The 18616-nt window shown below is 58.9% G+C and overlaps 2 protein-coding genes across 6 annotated transcripts; one reads left to right on the plus strand and one right to left on the minus strand.

Annotated features, from left to right (window-relative positions):
- Positions 1-28: 28 nt before the first annotated feature.
- Positions 29-15301, minus strand: Psd (pleckstrin and Sec7 domain containing). 4 transcript variants are annotated; one of them, XM_036171338.1, is made up of 18 exons: positions 15235-15301; positions 14333-14388; positions 12395-13132; positions 12028-12130; positions 11266-11620; positions 10165-10605; positions 8697-8891; positions 8476-8556; positions 8202-8314; positions 7592-7650; positions 7399-7488; positions 4011-4054; positions 2516-2700; positions 2353-2423; positions 2090-2247; positions 1576-1720; positions 1220-1363; positions 29-841 (listed from the first exon to the last, which is right to left on the minus strand). In XM_036171338.1, exons 3-18 carry the CDS (start codon positions 13046-13048, stop codon positions 611-613), a joined length of 3069 nt encoding a protein of 1022 aa, XP_036027231.1. In that variant the 5' UTR covers positions 13049-13132; positions 14333-14388; positions 15235-15301; the 3' UTR covers positions 29-610. The 4 variants fall into 4 exon arrangements, with proteins under 4 accessions (XP_036027231.1, XP_036027238.1, XP_036027222.1 ...); XM_036171345.1 differs by lacking the exon at positions 15235-15301 and adding an exon at positions 14559-14762; XM_036171329.1 differs by lacking the exon at positions 15235-15301 and adding an exon at positions 14548-14762.
- Positions 14822-18527, plus strand: Fbxl15 (F-box and leucine rich repeat protein 15). Of its 2 annotated transcripts, XM_036171408.1 has the most exons (6): positions 14822-14972; positions 16017-16095; positions 16527-16656; positions 16822-16975; positions 17234-17739; positions 18195-18526. In XM_036171408.1, exons 3-6 carry the CDS (start codon positions 16604-16606, stop codon positions 18382-18384), a joined length of 903 nt encoding a protein of 300 aa, XP_036027301.1. In that variant the 5' UTR covers positions 14822-14972; positions 16017-16095; positions 16527-16603; the 3' UTR covers positions 18385-18526. The 2 variants fall into 2 exon arrangements, with proteins under 2 accessions (XP_036027301.1, XP_036027293.1); XM_036171400.1 differs by lacking the exons at positions 14822-14972; positions 16017-16095 and having other exon boundaries at positions 16270-16656; positions 18195-18527.
- The last annotated feature ends 89 nt before the right edge of the window (positions 18528-18616 follow it).

Below are 18616 nucleotides of genomic sequence, written 5' to 3' on the forward strand. Positions count from 1 at the left end.
CCCTGCCCCTGAGTAGAGGAGACCCAGCCAGCAATTCAGAGCAGTTTTAATGAGGGTGGAGGCTATACAAAGGGCAGGCCACCAAAGGAGGGGAGCAGGCCGTGCCACCCCAGCCTGTGAATGGGGCCTCAATGTGGACACCCTTCCTCTGTCTCTGCGAAGAGAGAGGTGAGCCCTTGGGGAGAAAGAGGGGGACCAGCTCACCCCAACTCCTGGCCTCTGTCTGAACCAGGCCCCAGGACAAAGGGCTACTGCTGGTGTCTGCGGGGGTGGTCTCAGCAGAAAGCAGAAACTTTATCAGGCCTCCCCCACAAAAAGAAAAGAAAACCCCCAATCAAAAATCAGGGGCACGGGCCCCTCCCACCCTACCCACCCTTCCTGTACGAAAAAGTGCAAAACGCTATCACAAAAAGGGGGGTCTCTGAGAGGCCCCCTGCCTAGGCTCTGCGGCCCGGCTCAGCCCTGCCCTGCCCCGGACACCGCGTCCGGCGCGGTCGGGCCCTTGGCCAGGAGGCCCTCGTGGGTGGCCCGAGGCTTGCTGAGCTCAGGCAGGGCCATGTCATCATGCAGGTGCCCAGCGGGCACTGCCCCCATTGATCCTGTTCCCTGCTCAGGGCTTTGGCCTGGTACTGCCTGCCCCAGCCCGGGCTTCTGAGCCAGGACGCTGAGCCCGGGTCTGGCTGGTGGGGTTGGGCTGCAGGGAAGGACTGGAGTGAGGTGGAGGGCATCCATCCTCCACGCTCCCAGCCTGGGCCAGTGCCGCTTCTATGGCGTCCAGCTCCTCGCTGGCTGCCTTCATCTTGACTCGAAGCAGCGCCGCATAGGTGGCATAGCGGGATTTCTGAGGCAGAAGGCCAGAAGCGGTGAGAGCCTGCCCTCCTGTTCCCGACCAGCCCACCCCGCCCCACCACCCAGGCAGGAGATGCTGGTCCTAAAGGACACCTTTGAGAGGTTCATGACCCTCCCCGGGCTCTCCGAGACACCTATAGTGACAGCCAGCATTTCTGTGGCCTTACAGTGCTGGAGGCAGAACAGACATGTCACTTAAACCTAGTGGCTGTGGAATTTAGACTTGATCCCCAGAGGAGAAAATGAGGACTCGGAGATTAAGAAATCTGCCAGTCACCTAGCTGGGCTCCATGCTTTGATGCGATGCTCTTATCCCTAAGGGTCTTGTCCTATGTGGGGGACACCAAGACATTGGGGTAGGGAGGCTCACCTCGAACTCCAGGTAGGCCTCCTTCTGCCGCTGCTCATCAGCCTCCTTGCCTCGGGCCTTCTTTCCCAGATGTGCAGCCCGGTGCTCACGCAGCTCGCTTGCCATGGCCTTCATCTTGGCCTCATGGGTCCTCACCTGCTCCTCCTAACAGCCAAGGATGCCTGGTCAGAGTCACTAGTCTACAGGCCCTTTGTGCGAATTTTAACAAAGGGCTAGATTTCAGTCCCCACTACACCCCTCCTCCCGTGACCCACATACTACACGGCTGATCACACATGCAGCCTGGAGCATATAGCTTAGCACCCCGACCCACCCCATCCCACTGTCAACAGATGAACTGAGCAATTCGGGACTACCTGGGAGAGGCGGGTGGCGGCACTGGGCAGCAGAGGACGGCTGAATTTCTTCTGGGAACTAACAGCAGCTGGGAAGGGGGGTGCAGAGAACATGGCAGCCACCACATTGATGCGAGTGATCCAGGACTGCATTTGCTCCAGGCTCCTAGGGAGACAGCATAGGGACCCCAGGTTCCTGTCCAGGAATGCCAGTCCCGACCTGGAATGTGGTCTTATTTACTTATTAATTTACTCATTCATTGAGATAGTCTCAAGTATCCCAGGCCCGAACTGGCTATGTTGTCAAGAATGACCTTGAACTTCTGATCTTTGCCTCTACCTCCTAAGTGCTGGGATTATAGGCATGATCACCAGGTCTGGCATGTACAGGGCTAGGGACTGAACCCAGGGCCTTCTGCATACTATGCAATCACTCTGCCCGCTGAGCTATGTCCCCAGCCTGGGGAGCGTGATTTTCCAAGGAAAGTGGAATCCAGGGAGCAGGGTCTGGAATGGGAAAGAGGCAGGCACTCACGGGGCCTGGAAGAGGAAGACCCGCCAGTCAGCTGTGCGCAGGTAGAAGACGTGTGGCCTCTTGCTGTAATCGCTGGCTCGGGTGGCCAGGGCATGGTGGATGCTGATGGCATTCTTCAGCTCTGCCTCAGAAAGAGCCTTCCCAGGCTGGTACTCCTCCTATGGGGGTGCCCATCTTATTCTGCCCCATCCTGGCCTGGCCATCTCCAGCCACCTACTCCCCTCTGCCGAGCCAGCCCAACCACCCGACTCCTGGCCCCGCACCTTCTGCAGGTAGAGGATCATGCCCTTGAGGATCCCGTGGAAGCTCTTCCAACCCCGCTTGCCACGAGGTGCTAGGGAGGGAAGGCAGGTCAGAGTGGCCTGAGGAAGGCCAGCTCCACCCCCCACCCCATCACCCCACCCCGTCCCCCGCACAGCCACATACTCTTTCTGCAGTCAGGGTCCGCATGCACCTTTCGAACCAGGGCCCCGTGCTTGTAGACAGCAGCCCCAGGCTCAGGAGTCAGGTCCAGGAAAGGGCTGCTGCCACTGCCCCCGCTGACCCGCTTGATGACCTTGGGGTTAGGGTCGGCCAACTCAGACAGAGATCGTCTCAGCTCCTCCTCGTCTCTGCAGGTGTGATTGGTTCAGGAGTACTGGCCACAGAGCCACACACCTTCACCCTGAGCCTCTGCCCTAAAATGCTCCCCTTGAGTGGTGAACAGCTGCCAGGGACTCCCCCACCAGGAGCTTGCCGTCTCTGAGTAAGGCTTCTTCCCCAGGCTGCAGATCTGTGCCCTCCCTCAAATGCTGTTCTGGGGGAAGGGTCACATGTGGACCGTCCTTCCCCCTGCCACGTGGAAGCTTCTGTCCGTTTCTGCACACACCCAGCCCTCACACTTTTCTCCTGGACAGACGTGTGACTCAGCCTTGTCCTAACCACACCTAACACCAGACTGCTCACAGTTGTTGGTTACATGCTGCCAAAAGGAAGAGAAGGACCCGGCCTGGAGCCCCATGCCTGTAATTTCACCACTGGAGAGCTTAAGGCAGGGCTGTCAAAAATCCATGGCAGCCTGAGAACTAGTGTGAGACCCTGTCTCAAAATCTAAAGGGAAAAGGTGGCCTCTTAGTGCCCCTCAGCATCTTTGCTCATAAATCCTGTCAGGAAAATCAGCCTCTCTCATCGCCTTGCTCAAGAAGTCCCAACAGCCCCCCACTGCCTCCTACATGGACCCTGCATTAATTCTTTCCTTCCACTCTCCTTTCCAACCGTCCCAGCCAGGCCGGTGGCCTTGTATCCCCACATCCACACTGACTTCAGCCACACCTTTGTCTCCCGAATACCAACTTCCCCCTTAATCTCCTACAACTCACTGCTGACTCCAAGGCTTGCCTCCAAACAGCCTCCCTTCGTCTGCTCCTCCCTCCCTGCACACTGTTCCCCAGAGGTGCATCCTAACATCCAAGAGTTCCTATTCAAGCTGAGCCATGAATGGACTGCAGATAGCTGCAGGTGTGTCCACTGATGGTTAGGCAAGGGCTCTCTCTCAGCCTGGGGCCGAAGACTAAACTGGATCTTCTCCTTCAGACAGAACACTTCCAAGACAAGGGAAAACTCCATTCCTCGTTCCATGGTACTCCAAGGTAACCTCCTGCACTCCCAAAGTTAGCCTGCTTTCTCCTCAGGCTGCCAGGGGCCTCCTGTTTCAGCACACCCCCACTGTGTCAACCCAGCTTGTCATAACAACAGAGCTGGACACAAGACAGACCCCAAGTCTAGGCAGGCATTTCCAAAGAAGGAAGTGAGCTAGCCTTTCTGCTTCTCGGCCTCCCACCCCCTCCCTGTACACACAACCCCAATTCTCTGGTGTCTCCGACCCTTCCTAGCTCATGCCCCAACTCTATCCTAACCCTTCCCAGACAGCCCCGGTACTCACATGGCCCACTGCAATTTTTCATTTTTGATGGAGCTGTACAAGGCCTGGAGAGAAACCAAGGGGTGTGGATTAATCCTGTGGGGAGGTACATCGCGTACCCCAGTCTCAGAGCTCAGAACCTTCCCTCCTAACCTGAGGGAGAATATGGAACCAAGAGGAAGGACATCATGACTACAACCTAGCACTAGAACACAGCACTGATCCCGGGCCCATCTCCACCCCTGGAGCTGCCTGACCTGAGCAGCTTTCCACAGGGAGAATGCACATAGCCACATGTGGGGGCAACTGGCTATGGAAACCCTGGCTCACAGCTGGTGCGTAGTAACTGCCAGTTGCTATTGTTACCTATCATTAAGGGGCTCCCCTGCGCAGAGCCTGGGACGCACAGCCCTAAACAGAATCCTCCTTTCCCCGACCATGTGTTCTGGTCTGGTTCCACAGCGTAAAGCCACACAAAGCAAATGGGGAAACTGAGGCTCCATGATAGAGTATTCACCTTCTTTGGTTCCCAACTGCAGAACAAAGTGAGCCTTCCCCCAACTCCAATAGCACCATCCAGCCAGATACCACGGGGCTCAGTGCTCTACCCACAGCCATACTTCACACTGCGTGGCGCCAACCAAAGAATTTCAGCTTCGAGTCGCGAGCGCGGTCTACCCCAAACTGTGGATCCTGAACCAGTCACTTCCCCTCTGTACAGCTGGCCTGGGAACATTTGAGGGCCGTGCAGTGCCCAAATGGAGAATGGCCTTCAGAAGTCGTGTATGAGACCCCTGTACTTGGGGATGGCTCAGAATATACCAGCGATTCCAACTGTGGGGGCGCTTCTGCCAGCCTGTCTGTGAGTGGGTGTGTCCCCAGCATGTGCGTGTTTTGCTGTGGGGCTGTGATGCTGCTGCCTGCGCGTGAGTTGGGTGCAGTGGTGACGTCGGTGCCTTCCTGGTGCTGGGACACAGCACCCCCTCATTCTCCCAACACACCACAGGCTCTGACTCTTTCACTGCCCATACACGCCCTGCCTGCCACAGGCTATCCAGGCCCTCCATGCCTGCGCATCCCGTCTGCAGGCAGGTGCATCCCAAAGCCTCCACCTCGCATGACACAAACCAGGCTGATCAACACACAGCTCTCAACACACCTGGGCCAAACCCAGGAGGGCTCGGACCTTGAACCCTCTCTCTCACTCCTCAACTCTGCAGCCAGGAGGCTGGAGTAACCACCAAGACCTCCAACCCACAACCTCGTCTCCAGCCTTCCAGCTCTTCATCTTGCCCTCTTCAAGACTACTACCTGGGCCCACAACCACACCTTCCTTCCTCTGAAGGGACCTGAGCCCCGTCACAGAGTCCTATGTAGATCCCATCTAGAAAACCCTCCTCGCCCAGAATGGTTGGTGAGGAAGGTCCACCTTGGCCCACCCCCACAACGCAGGCCCACCTCTAGCTGCCCAGGAATTCCACCCCGTTGGGCTCCCCAAACGCCTTCGTCCCCACCCATACCCTCCTCGTGTGCTCGCTCTCCAGCCCTCAGCACCTCCCTCCAGCCGCCCCCTCGCTCGCCGCCCGGCCTGGCGTGGGCCGCGGGCCCCACGCCCTCACCGCCTTTTTCTTCTTGCGGCTCTGCAGGCGGCTGACCACCAGATCGGTGTAGAGCACGGGCTTGAGACTGCGCGAGCGCTGCGGCCAGCCGTAGCACAGGGTCTCCGCGCCGCGGTGGGTGCGCCCGTAGCGCACCGAGCAGAGCGAGCGCGAGCGCAGCCGCCCCGCGCTGCTGTGGATGCTGTTGACGCCAATCATGCTGGCCCGGCCGCCGCGCCGCGGCCCCCGGCCATGCCCCCGCCCGTCCTCGGCCCCGGGACGCCCGGACGGCCGCGGACGGCTCCCCGACAGCCGGCGCGAGCGCCCGGCCCGAGCCCGCCGGCTCCCACCGACGCACCGAGTGCTCGGCGGCGGCGCCGTGGGCTCCGCAGCTCCGCAGAAGGAGGGGGCGCCGGCGGGAGGGGAGGGCGCGGGCTAGGGCGGGGACGTCGCGCGACGGAGCAGCACGGCGCGAGCCCGGCGCCGTGGGGAGGGCCGGCGGCGAGCGGGGGCGCATGCGTGGGGGCTCGCCAGGGGGGCCGAGCCCGCGCGCGCGATGGGCGGCTACGGGCGGCGTCCCCAGCACCCTTCTGCTTGTCAGGATTGGGAACTGGGGGGAGCGGTCGGCTGGCTCCCCGACCCTCCACCCTCCACCCCCCTGGTCCTGCCCCTGAGACTCGCGGGCCGGCCTTCGAACAGTCATGACCTTGTCCATAAGCAGCTATCCCAATGTCCAAGCCAAGTCCATGTGCCACCAGGTCAGACATACCAACTTGCCTGACGCACCGATTCCCATTCACCCCAAGTTACAGATGTACACCTCAAAAGGAACCATCTACAGTTGACAAACACCCTCTACTGTCAAACCAGACATAACCAGCTGGAAGATGCATACCACGCTGCATCACACACAAATACCCAAACTACACCCAAAGCACTAACACCTCAACATCACGCAGGTCCCTCGATTCAAAGACAGTTGCCAAACACACACAATTCACAGCCCAATTCACTGACACCTCAACTCACAGTGGACACGCCCACTCAGATACACGCTCAAACTCAGGTGCCCAATATACCCCAACCCATGACCTGTTCTGTGTCGTCATATGTATAGAGTGGCCCAGAGACCCCCTTCTTCAAGTTAGTTCAGGCCTCCCGAGGTAAAACATTCCATCTCCATCATGGGGAGGAGGATAACTGCGAGACAGGGTCAGACGGCTCCCTCCCACTGGTACCTATCTCTTTCCTGGCACCTGGGTGCAGGATCTGCTTCCAAAGCAGCCAGAAGAGCAGTATCTAGTCCCAGCGTCGTGCCCTGGAGGCAAGAACCTGGGAAAACCTTTGCGCCTTCTCTGACCCCTCTACCGTAGGCTCCCTCCTGGGCACTGGAGCCAGGAGGGTCTTTATAGCTCTTATACATTAAGGTGGAGAGCAGGGTTCCCGTGCACACCCCACGCCCGCGCACCAGCAGAGACACCTCCCTCCCACCCTCTGTGAATACTGGAACCGAAGAGAGCAAACGCAGAGTCCAGGATGGCCTGCTCACGTGTTTTGCAGAACCGGCCCCCCTCCCCCCCCTGCCTCAGGATTGCATGCGCGTGCGCATGTGCGGTGAGAGCCTGCCTGTGGGGGCTGGGCGTGGGGGCGGTCCCCAAGCTGAGTCACTAGAGCCCAGGTTCCTGCCGCCGGAGCTACCCAACAAGTCCCGAGTCCCAGCCCTCCCCTCCCTACAGCCCTGCTGCTGGGCAGGTACCCTGTCCTTGGCCCTTTTAGCAATTTCTACCGGCTGAGTTTCCCCTCCCCCCAACCTTGAGCAGCTCCCTGGGGAAATCGCCACCGTCATTGAGGCCCTCCAGGTTTCCGATGAAGTCCCCACAGGTCATGCGCTTCCCAATGTTCTAAGGGAGGAGAACAGAGGTCTGTGAGGTTGGGAGGTGCTTAGCCTCCCAAAGCTTTTAAGTCTCTTGTTTTCTGGCTCCCACTTGCCATGTCCCCACTCACGTGGCCGTGGAGATCGGTGTTGAGGAGCATGAGAGCACAGGTCAGCGTGTGAGCACCGTCTAGGGGAGAATTGATTGTCAGCTCCAGCCACCTCCCAGGGGTTCTTCCCACAGCAGTCCGCCACCCAACTCTTTCTGGATCCTTTTGCCCTTCCTATCCGAACTTCCTTCCTATCCCCAACTCTGTGAACCCATTTCATCTCTCCTGTAGCCTATTTCCTCAGCAAGAACCCAGCCTTCCATCTCTGGTTTCCCCTCCCTAGTTCCCCAAGTTACTGGGGCGGTTGCTTCCAACACTCAACACGCTAGACGTACTAAACAAAAGCAAGCACACATATGCAGAGCCAGTCAGCACTGGGGCCAAATCTGATCCTGCACATACATAGGGGACAACTTCATGCAAAACACAGCTCCACCTGCCTCTCAAAACACACTTGACCTGGCGTCCTGCCTGCCGAGTGGACAGTTCCATATGCATATAGCTGTATTTACACCGATGCACGTGCACATGCCTACAAACGTGGACATTCACTCCCTCTTGCACAAACACTTGCTCCTGTATGTGTGGCTCTGTGGCCTCGCTGGGACAGTTCGGCTCCCAGCCTGCTCACCCTCTGAGGACAGGGCCTCAGGATTGCACTGGAAGTATCTCTGGGAGAAGTGGGCCAGTACACGCTCCCGCTCCTGGGTCTCACCCATTAAGGCCAGCTCCTTAAGAAACACCCTAAGAGGGGAGGAAGAAGATGTCACCCTCCACCAAGACCTCCTTACCAGGAAGTCCTGGTCACTGAAGAGCGACACCAAGACAAATAAGAAGACATGTAGCTGGAACTCCAAACACCAAGCCTGGTCGGTAGGACTATCCTCAGAGGGTTAAACACCCACCTGAGAGCTTGGTCCAGAGTCATGCCCGTGAAGACAAAAAATTTGAGATACTCGCCAGCCACCAGTTTGCTGAAGTCATTGCTGTGGGCAGGGCAGACAGGTAGGGGTGTCACAAGGGGAAGTGTGAAGGGGCCAGCTGGGCATTGCCTAGAGGCCTTGAGAATTAACTGGAGAGGACGAATTCCTTGAGCCCAGCCTCAGTCCCAGCCCAGGGGCATTACTTCTTGCCCAGATGCCGGGCCACATCAGCCTTCCTGAAGCCATCAAGTCGGTACAGCCTCTTGGCCAGGCGCTGTGCAGCCTCCAGGTCTGCTTTCTGCCCATTGGACAAGGTATCTGTGCTTCCCAGGGCCAGCCGCTCTGTGCTGTCCAGCTCCGAGTCTGAGTCCGACACCAGCTGGCTTAGGGGTGGTTCACTGCCAGGGTAGAGCAGCAGCTGAGGATGGGGGCAGAGCTTGGGGATCATCCAGAACCCCCCTTTGCTCTAGACCTGGAAGTTGGGGAATGGCTGGAGGGGCATGGGAAGGGCCTTTTCTTTTTTCTAGGGGAGGAGACTAGTTAGCCTTCTGTCCATCTGCCTACTTTATCATCTCTCAATGGAAGTTCTGCCTCAAATCTAACCCATATCAGTGCTGTGGAAGTTCTGGCTACTCCCCAGAGCTCCCAGGGACCTAAGTATTTTGTTTGTTTGTTTGGTTTTTGGTTTTTCAAGACAGGGTTTCTCTGTGTAGTTTTGGTGCCTGTCCTGGATCTCGCTCTGTAGACCAGGCTGACCTCAAACTCACAGAGATCCGCCTGGCTCTGCCTCCTGAGTGTTGGGATTAAAGGTGTGCACCACTACCGCCCTGTTTGCTCTTTGATATGGAATCCCCATCTCTCCGCACCTGCCCCCCTCAAGGCAGTCTTCTATCTGCACACACAGCCCTGTACACAGGCACCCAGGTATAAACGGACGCTGGGGAAGAGCAGTGAGGTCGCGCAAAGATCTGGGAGCACTAGGGCTACCTCCTGCTCCTTTCATTCCCCGCCTCTCAGAGGACTCTTCCTTGGTGCTCCCTTCTACCCATAGAGAAGCATTCCTGGGGTTACAGCTTTGGGGGTCAGAGTGCACCCCTCATCTTCTTCCTCGCCTTCCTTCCCTACCCAGCTGCTCTACTCGCAAAGCCACCTGTCACCCCAGAGACAGAGGCCGGAAACTCCTGGTTGCTAGGCAACCCTGTCTCCCTGGCCACCCCCTCCTGTTGCCATGGCTGCCATGACTGAGAGGGTAACAGCAGAGGGGAAAGCACAAAGGTTAGGCTATGAAAGGACATTCCTAGAGCTGGGTGAGACAGCCTCCTGGAGGAGCGGGTGGAGGGAGGGGAAGGGAGGGGCTTTTGGCTGTGGGTCTGGCTGGGTGGGGGTGAGAGGCTCTGTCTGGGAAGGAGAGGGCCCTCCAAGAGAGAAAGAGGATGTTCTCTGGGGATTCTTTCATCCTGAATCATGGCTTCTCCAGTCACTGGATCTGAGCCCAGGGAGGGAGCTGCAGGGGGCCGATGGCAGGAGGCCTCCAAACGGGAAAACAGGCATCTGGTAACCACCTGCTCTTGGTCAGGAATATAAACTACTTCCTCATTCTGGGGCTCTGTCCCTTAATCAGCAATTCTGGGGGCCTGGGATGGGGGCTGACCAATGAAAGAAAATACTCACCTGCCCAGGGGTGCTGCCCCCAGCCCAAGGCTATCCTCAGAGTGGGAAGGACTAGGAAACTCCCTCCTTGGAGCCACCTTGGCCCCAGCATCTGACTCTTCCGCCTCCCGTCTCTGGGTCCAAGGACCATCAGCAGCAGAGCTGGTACCAGAATCCGGTTCAAGCAGGGCAAGTGGGGCAGGGGCAGGTGGGTCAGGCCGGGGAGCTGGGGGCTGGGGAGGCATCTCAAAGGTGAAGAAGGGGCTCTTGGTTGGGCCAGGTGAGGCCAAGGCCTCCAGGGAGGCAAGGCTGCTATAGGAGGTGCCCTTTGCCCGGTGTGACTCCAAGATAGCTTCGAACACACAACTGAAAGAGTCAGGCCCATCTGCCGAGGGGCTGGTCCCAGGTAGGAAGGGAACTGGTGATTTGAGAGGCCCAGAGAGTAGCATGTGGTCCCCCGGTCTGCAGAGGCAGGGAGAATGTCTGATCAGCTCCCCAGAACCAGGCCTTGGCAGGTTGCCACTGAACTCTTGCCAACTGATACAGGGGCTATCAACCCCTTTCCATAGATCCAACCCCCCAAGAAAAAGCCACTAGGGGAGAGGGCCCATGAAATTCAGTGTCTGCAGGGTCCCAGCCCTGCCCATTGCTAGCACCCAGCCCCCCTCCTCCCCGCTCCCTGCTAATCTCCCTTTCTCCTCCTTTCCCCTGATCCGCTTCCCTCCTGCCATCCCTTTTCTATTTCTGGTAACATCTTAGGAGAAGATGTGGCTCCACGCAGCAGTGGGGCGTGAGACAGAAAGGAAAAGCCCCCACATTTCCACACTCTCTTGCCAGGACCCGGGATCTAATCCATGCTCCCATGTCCCCAATCTGGCTTCTGGCCCCTGATAATCTAGAACCTCGCCTCGTCCCTGTGGCTGCCCCAACTCCTAAGGCTTGCCCAATGACCATACATTCCTAATATTCTCCCAGGCCTCAGGCCTCTGCCTGGAATCTCCTCCCCATCCTGCCCATGTTGTCTTGGCCCTCACAGCCCTGTCTTCTCCTCTCCTCCATGTTCTTGCTAGAGTAGGTAGAACACAGCGAGCAGCATGCTTTCCCTTCCCTGAACCCACTCACCGGGCCCCCTCGGAGGCCTCGAACACCTCATCATCCACATCCTCTTCACCACCAGCCTCGTCATCTTCATCGCCACTGCCCAAGCTGGAAGGAGGGCCAGGGCATGGGCTGGGTCGTGAGGCAGGTGGCCGGGCAGTGCCAGCAGGGCCTTCAGAGCTGGGCTGACTCTCAATGGCAGAGTCAGCCTCCTCCCGCTCAGCCAGCACCTCATCGATGTCAGTCTCTCGGTAGCACCTCAGGGGCACCGTGTCCAGGTCCGTCTCAGAGTACTTGGCTGCTCGCCCCACAGCCACCCCAGAGCCTTGCTTGGAACCCACCCCATGGGATGGGTGAGCTTGCTCTGGGGGCTTAGCACCTGTGTGCACAGACATCCAGGTCAGGAAGCCATTTATGTTGGATGGCTTCCCCACGGCCTCACACAGGCTGGAGACTCTTCCATCATCTAACCGCTACGTATCTGCCACACCCTTCACTTGATCCAAATGCCTAGGAATAACTACGAAGGAGACCAGACTTCCTTTTACTCTTAGGAATAGCCCTCAATGTCCGGCCATCCCCCCCCACCACCACCACCACCCAGCTTCCTCTAGAACCCAGCCCAATCCTCATGGTGTAGATGAAAGACTGGAGCCCAGAGAGACTTCGGCTGACTGGGGAGCCCAAGGAAGCCCTGAAGAAGGTTTGAAGGATGCCTCTTTGCCAGTCCTTGGAGGCTGTGGAGAAGGCCCTACCCACTTCCCCTAGGCTAAGTCCAGGCCTTACCTGAGCTGGGGGTGTCCAAGGAGCCATAGAAGAATTCCCATTTGGCTCGAGCGATTCTCTGAGCATGAGAGGAGACTTCCCGGGTGGAGGACCAGGTGTCCCCCTGAGCCAAAGAGGAAGTGAAAGGCACAGGACCCCAAAATGAAAGCCAGACATACAAGGACACAAGAATATGGAGCAGCAGAAAGAAAACCACGTGGGACAGGATGAAGGGTGCGGGGACACAAGGACAGAGGGCAAGAAAGCTGATTTAGGACATTAAAGGATTTGGGTGAATATATGAGACAAGCTTCAGTCCAACAGGGGCTGAGCTTTGTCCCTTAGCTGGGGTGCTAAGGCCCCAGAGAGCCCAAGGCAGATTGCATACCTGGTTTAGGAATCCAGTGTCTGCAGGTCCTCGGAAACGCATGGCCAGGTGCTCAGGGGTCCCCCCCAGCCCATTGGGGAGGGAGGAGTAAAGACCATCTGCCCCAATCTGGGGTGGTACCAATGGCCCACGTGAGGGGTCCCGGCTACCAGGAAGAGCAGAGCCTCCTCCAGCTGGGAGTGGGTCTGATGTGGATGCCTCTAGCCGCAACTTCCGGTTGCAGCCAGGTCCAAGGGCTGAGGCGGGCCTGGGAGGAGAAACCCCACCCAGGTCCCAGCTCCGACTCAGGCCTCCAGAAGCAGGTAGGCCATTCAGTGGCCTCACACTGGCCTTCTCCACAAAACGGAAGATGACTACAGAACTCTGTGGCCCTGGTGGGGGCTGCCCAGTGGGTGAAGAGGGTCCCCAGCGTGAGGGAGCCATACGGGGTGATGGGGGGCCTCGCAGAGGGGTACAAGGTGCTGTCACACGTCCCAGATCCCGGCCTCGAGGACCTGGACCCGCCACTCGTCGTATTAGGGATCCTGTGCTGCCATACATGCTGGCTGGGGGACTTTGGGGCACTGGGCCTTCGGGGAGCCAGCGACGGGGGCATCGTGGTGGGGAGATGGCACAGTCTCCTTCTGAGCAGAAGCGCATGGCACCCTGGGCCATGCTGGGGCCGGGGGGTCAGGCTGGGGGGGCAGGGATGGCGAGGCCAGGCAGGGAGTGAGGGGGCTGCATGCTCTTCAGACAGGCCTGCAAGAGAGGAAGGAGAGCATGGATGCCCTGCATAGAAGTCAGACAGACAGGGCAGCTCAGACAGAGAGGGGAAAGTGGGTTGGGGCTTCTAAGGTCCAGGACCTAGCCAGGCCTGGAAATATGGGATCACCCGTCCTAACCCTGATGGCTCCTTCCATGGAAACCTTAGGGGAAAGGGACCATCCACTCAGTGGGCCTTCAGTTCCTCTCCTGTCTGGGAGCCCTGAGCAGCACTTTAGGAAGAAAGAGCAAGCTAATTCAGAAGTTCATTGAGTTCAGTTCTGGGGCAGCTGGGAACTCTTTCTTGTGTGGAGGCTGGTATCCCATCTTTTGGATCATATGGGGCTGCAAGCCACAGGAAAATGTAATAGAAGCCAGCTACTATGACACCCGTTAGTACATCCCTGGGTCCTCTATAATCCTGCTTTTGGGGCCTCACTTAGGAAGAGGAACATCAGGCTTCTTGGAAGGAGAGAGGGGTCACATAGGGACCAGCAAGTGCCGAGAGATACAGAGAAGAGATGAGAAGAAAAGCTTGAAAAGAGGCCCTAACTTCAGTCCATAGGTGCAAGAGACATCCTTTTCCCATATCACACATGCACACACACACACACATGAATTCATATACACACGTGCAGAAGGACAGATAGGAGTACACAGTTAACACATTCATAGGCAACACCCTCCAGTACACAGGCACACGCAGCACTGCTCATAGACACACCCTCATACACTCACAGTCATAACAAATATGTGTATAATGGAAAAGCACATGCTTGCTTTACACACAGATCACCAAACAGGAACACACAAAGAGGTATCCAAATATGCATACAGACAGGCTCTCATCTTCTGATGCACACACAGACAGGTGTATCAGACAGAGATCTCCTCGTCACAATCATAAACACAGATGCACATTTGCACACATAATCAGAGACACACATCCTCTCCTCCCCCCACCAGGGACCAGGTCTGGGTGAGGGGCTTGCACCACAGCCCTCTCCCCCAACTCCAGGGGTATGACATATCTTGTCCAGTCCAGGAGGGACCATAAAGGAAAACCGGGGCTCTGGTGGCAAAGCACGGTAGGGAAAGCTGTCAGAAGCGGCAACCCTGCCAGACAGGTTCTTGAAGCTCAACAGGGGCCTGGGCCTCCCCTGTGCAGCCCCTCCTCCAAGGCACCCCAGTACTCACCGCTGCTCGTTCGGAGCTGGAACGGAAGAGAGGCAGAGAGGCCGGGCCCCGCTCAGCTGGAAAGCAGCAAGGCTCCCGCTTGCTCCAGGCCCGCCCGCCTCCCAGTCCCTCCTCCGCCCCTCCCCACGCTCTGCTCAAGCAACGCTAATCCCCCCCCACCTCCCTTCTTTCCCAGGGCCCTGAGTCCCAAAGAATGCCAACCCCCTAGTCACTACCTCAGACTCACGCCAGAGGAAGAGGAGAGTGCAGAGAACCCCGGGTTCTGTTCCTTAGACCCTCAGATGCCCCACCCCACTCATGTTCATCTCGTCCATCGTCTCCTGAACCACACAGGGTCCAGCTGCACACGCCTGTCCTGCTCCAGACCCCACGCGTGTCCCCAGGAGGCTGCCACATGACCTGTTACATGCCACACGCGCTCCCGCCCCCACAAGCACGCGGCCACGCAAACCACACGGTACGGGAGTAGACCGGACCCGCCCCCTAGAGCCAGACCAACTATGGAAGGGGCATCGAGCCAAGGCAGTCTTAAACACTTCGGGGTTCCCAACCTCAGACCCCGGAGTCCTGTCCTGACCACCCACCCGGAGTGCAGAGGAAGGATAAGTCAGACTCCGGGAAGAACTTCCTTGCGGCCTAGGTTAATCGTCCCGCCTTTTCGGGAGCGAGATTTTAGAAGGGGTGACCCGAAGACTGGGAGGGGAGGCACACGCGAACCTTGTGCCCTTGGCCAGGGTGGAGAGGGTCTGGCTATTTTAGGAAAACGCCACATGAGTTACTATGGCAACTGGTCTCCTTTGGAAGGCCCGGGCCGACAGGTTATGACCTCGCAAGGAAGAGGGGGTCGGCTCGGGTGGTCAGAGGGTGCGAGGACGTTCGAGGCGGGGGTGCGCGGGGCTCACCGCGGGGAGGGTGGCGCGGGTTCCGGGAGGTGCTGAAGGGGACAGCGCCAGATTTGCCGTAATGCGCAAGCGCAGAGGCGCGAACAAAGGGGCGGGGGAGGAGGCGCGGGCCGGAGGTGGTGCGTGCCCACAGGGATCTTTGCCGAGATCCTTCCAGGCTACCCCTTCCCCAAGCAGGCAGAGAAGGAGAGCACGCAAGCCCCTCACCCAGCTTCACCCTCTTCTGCTCTTTGCCGTGCTGGCTGGCTTCTCCCTCCATGCTACACTGAGTAATGAGGGAGTGTGGAAGGGATTCTGGGAAAACCAGGATGTCTGGGTCCTGTATCCTTGCTCCGTTTGCTCCCGGTTAAGGAGCTTCCTCCCCTGAGCCTCGGTTTGCCCATCTTTAAAATGGACGGACCTGCCTACATTTGCAAAGGTGCCCGAAGCCCTGGTGAGATCGCGGATGGGAAGCAGCTTTATGAAGAGGTGGCTGAAATGTTTGCACAGGGGTGCGCACCCATGTAGAATGCAACGCCCTACGGTCTTTCACATGCCCCCACACCCACCCTTGGATGGTGGAGGAAACTGTTACGCCAGGGGCTCCCCAGAGTGCGACTTGGGATTCGTATATGGGGGCACAGTGGAAGGGAAGCCTGATGACTGAGCTGTGAGCTTTGGGCGTCACTCTCCCTGCAATTAACTCGGGGCCAGTCAAGAAGCTGCGCGGAGCACGCATTCCTCCCGGGCTCTGGACCGCGGGGAGGAGGCCCAGCTGGTCCCATAGAGTCCTTTCTCCTTAGGCAAAGCCGGCCCACGCTGTCCTGAGTGGAAGGGATGGACGTCATGAGTGTGCACTTCACAGTTCACAAGCAACGGCAGGTTTGAACAAGTCTGCTTGATAAGAAAAGCCTTAGCGCCGCCCATTTAATGTATTCTTTTGGCAGTTACTTATTAAGCACCTACTGCATACCAGTTAGAGTCTGGACAGTCCCCGCCCCGACCCCCCTTCTTTTTTCAAAGTCGCTTAAACGCGACCGGAGGACAGAGGGAGGCACTCGGTAACCTAGGGGCCCTGGCTCCGCCCCTTCTGCCTTTGGCCTGGTCTGCTCCTCCCACCACCGCTCAGAGGCCGCTTCTGGCCCGCAACGACGAGCGGAAGCACAGCCTCGGGCTTCAAGCCCTGCCGCTGGGAAGACATCTAATGGTCCATCACCGGTCTGTTCTGCCTCAGTTTCGGGGTCCGTCCGGAAAGCTTTCCGATAAGGATTCTCAGTGAGACCGCACTCGATTAAATCGGTCTGTCTCTTCAGACCGAGGAGGCGGGATCGCCGCTGCCGCTTCAAGGCCACAGCGAGAAGAGCTTACTGCGCACGCGCAGTAGTCGGCGATGGAGCCACCAATGGAGCAGTCCGGAGGGGAGCAAGAACCGGGAGCTGTCAGGTACCGAGCACTGGAGGGGCCGAGGGAGGGAAAAAGAGGTCCGCGGGCGGGCAGCTGAGTCCTGTGCCGGACCTGGACCCCTCTTGCCAGCGGGGACGCTGGGGTATAACAGACGGACTCGCACGTAACAGCGGCCCGGGGACGTCAGCGCCGCTTTCCTCCCAGGCTCCTGGACCTGCCCTGGGAAGACGTGCTGCTCCCGCACGTCCTCAACTGGGTCCCGCTGCGCCAGCTGCTCCGGCTGCAGCGCGTCAGCCGCGCCTTCCGGGCGCTCGTTCAGCTGCACCTGGCCGGACTGCGCCGCTTCGACGCCGCCCAGGTGAGCCGGGGCCCGGAGCCCCGCCCCCGCGCGGGCCCCGCCCTCGCCCCGCCTCCAGGCCAGCCCCAGCGGCGCTGGAGACCCTTTGCGACCCCGGGGTGCGCCGTGGAGAACTCCAGGGGGCGAGCACTGGGCAGCGACTGGGAGGGAGCATGGTGTCCCTCCCGGGAGGGCAGGTGGCAAGTCCTGAAGGTAGGCGGCTGCCAGGCAGTGTCCCGGCCCGGGGACAGACTGAGTCTCGGTGCCTCCCGCCCGCAGGTGGGGCCACAGATTCCACGGGCCGCCTTGGCCCGGCTCCTGCGGGATGCCGAGGGGCTGCAGGAGCTGGCGCTGGCTCCGTGTCACGAATGGCTGTCGGACGAGGACCTGGTGCCAGTCCTGGCACGGAACCCGCAGCTACGGAGCGTAGCACTGGCCGGCTGCGGCCAACTGAGTCGCCGGGCGCTGGGGGCGCTGGCTGAGGGCTGCCCGCGTCTGCAGCGCCTTTCGCTCGCTCACTGTGACTGGGTGGACGGGCTGGCACTACGTGGCCTCGCCGACCGCTGCCCGGCTCTGGAGGAGCTAGACCTCACCGCCTGTCGCCAGCTCAAGGACGAGGCCATCGTGTACCTGGCGCAGAGACGCGGCGCGGGCCTCCGCAGCCTCTCGTTGGCTGTCAACGCCAATGTGGGGGACACCGCGGTCCAAGAGTTGGCTCGGAACTGCCCGCAACTCGAGCACCTCGACCTCACAGGCTGCCTCCGGGTCGGAAGCGACGGTGTCAGGTGCCTGGGCATGGGGCTCTAGGGTGGGAGGTGGGCAATCACTCTAAGGATGGGGGGGGGTGTACTTGGCAAAGGGCCATCAGATAGACCTCTGGGATTCTTTTTAGGCTAGAAAGCCTATAATTAAACAAAACAAAACAAACTTCCGAGCCAAGATTGACACACTGAGAGATGTGACATAAAGTTGAATTCTGGCATTTCTGCAACAAGGGGGGTAATCTTGAAACGCTGGAAAGAACCAAGGGTAGGTACTCTCTAAGAGCCAGAAGCCCCCAAAGAGCTGGGGGCCTGGAGTCTGTAATGCCATCCCTGCCCCCTTCCTTGGGGACTGGAGAAAAGAGCAGACCTTGAGCTGGAGGGAAGCCTAGGATTTGCTGGAGCCAGCTGCAGGTTTAGTGGCCCTGCACGGCGTGAGGGGGCCTCCTGGACCCAGCATCACCCTGCTCCTCCCTCAGGACACTGGCCGAGTACTGCCCGGCGCTGCGTTCGCTGCGGGTCCGGCACTGCCACCATGTGGCCGAGCCCAGCCTGAGCCGCTTGCGGAAACGTGGTGTGGACGTCGACGTGGAGCCACCCCTGCACCAGGCCCTGGTGCTACTCCAGGACATGGCAGGCTTCGCACCCTTTGTCAACCTGCAGGTCTGACTGACTCTCCTTTGGGTGGGAGCACAGCTGGACTGTGTAGCCGGGGCCTGCCTGACACTGGGCTGTGGGGGCCTGTGGTTGAGAGGCCTGTGGCATGCCCTGCCTCACCCTGGAACTTCAAATAAAGAGCTTTTTACCCCTTCTTGCCTGGTGCATAGGGGACATGAAGCTGGGAACAGAAGGTCAGACAGACATTGTAACTCTCCTTGCCCTGGTGGCAGAAATGACCATA

This window comes from Onychomys torridus, chromosome 1 (genome assembly GCF_903995425.1).
Source record: "Onychomys torridus chromosome 1, mOncTor1.1, whole genome shotgun sequence".
Taxonomy (NCBI): Eukaryota; Metazoa; Chordata; class Mammalia; order Rodentia; family Cricetidae; genus Onychomys; species Onychomys torridus.

Bases quoted from the DNA above. Each gene is read 5' to 3' on its own strand.
- Psd (XM_036171338.1), bottom strand. From the start codon at position 13,048: ATGGCCCAGGGTGCCATGCGCTTCTGCTCAGAAGGAGACTGTGCCATC. The intron at 11,621-12,027 runs GTAAGGCCTGGA...CTGTGCACACAG, and splicing joins CTTGGACACCCCCAGCTCAG to GTGCTAAGCCCCCAGAGCAA. The intron at 7,489-7,591 runs GTGAGTGGGGAC...CTCCTCCCTTAG, and splicing joins ACACCGATCTCCACGGCCAC to AACATTGGGAAGCGCATGAC.
- Fbxl15 (XM_036171408.1), top strand. From the start codon at position 16,604: ATGGAGCCACCAATGGAGCAGTCCGGAGGGGAGCAAGAACCGGGAGCT. The intron at 16,657-16,821 runs GTACCGAGCACT...CTTTCCTCCCAG, and splicing joins CAAGAACCGGGAGCTGTCAG to GCTCCTGGACCTGCCCTGGG. The intron at 17,740-18,194 runs GTGCCTGGGCAT...CTCCTCCCTCAG, and splicing joins GTCGGAAGCGACGGTGTCAG to GACACTGGCCGAGTACTGCC.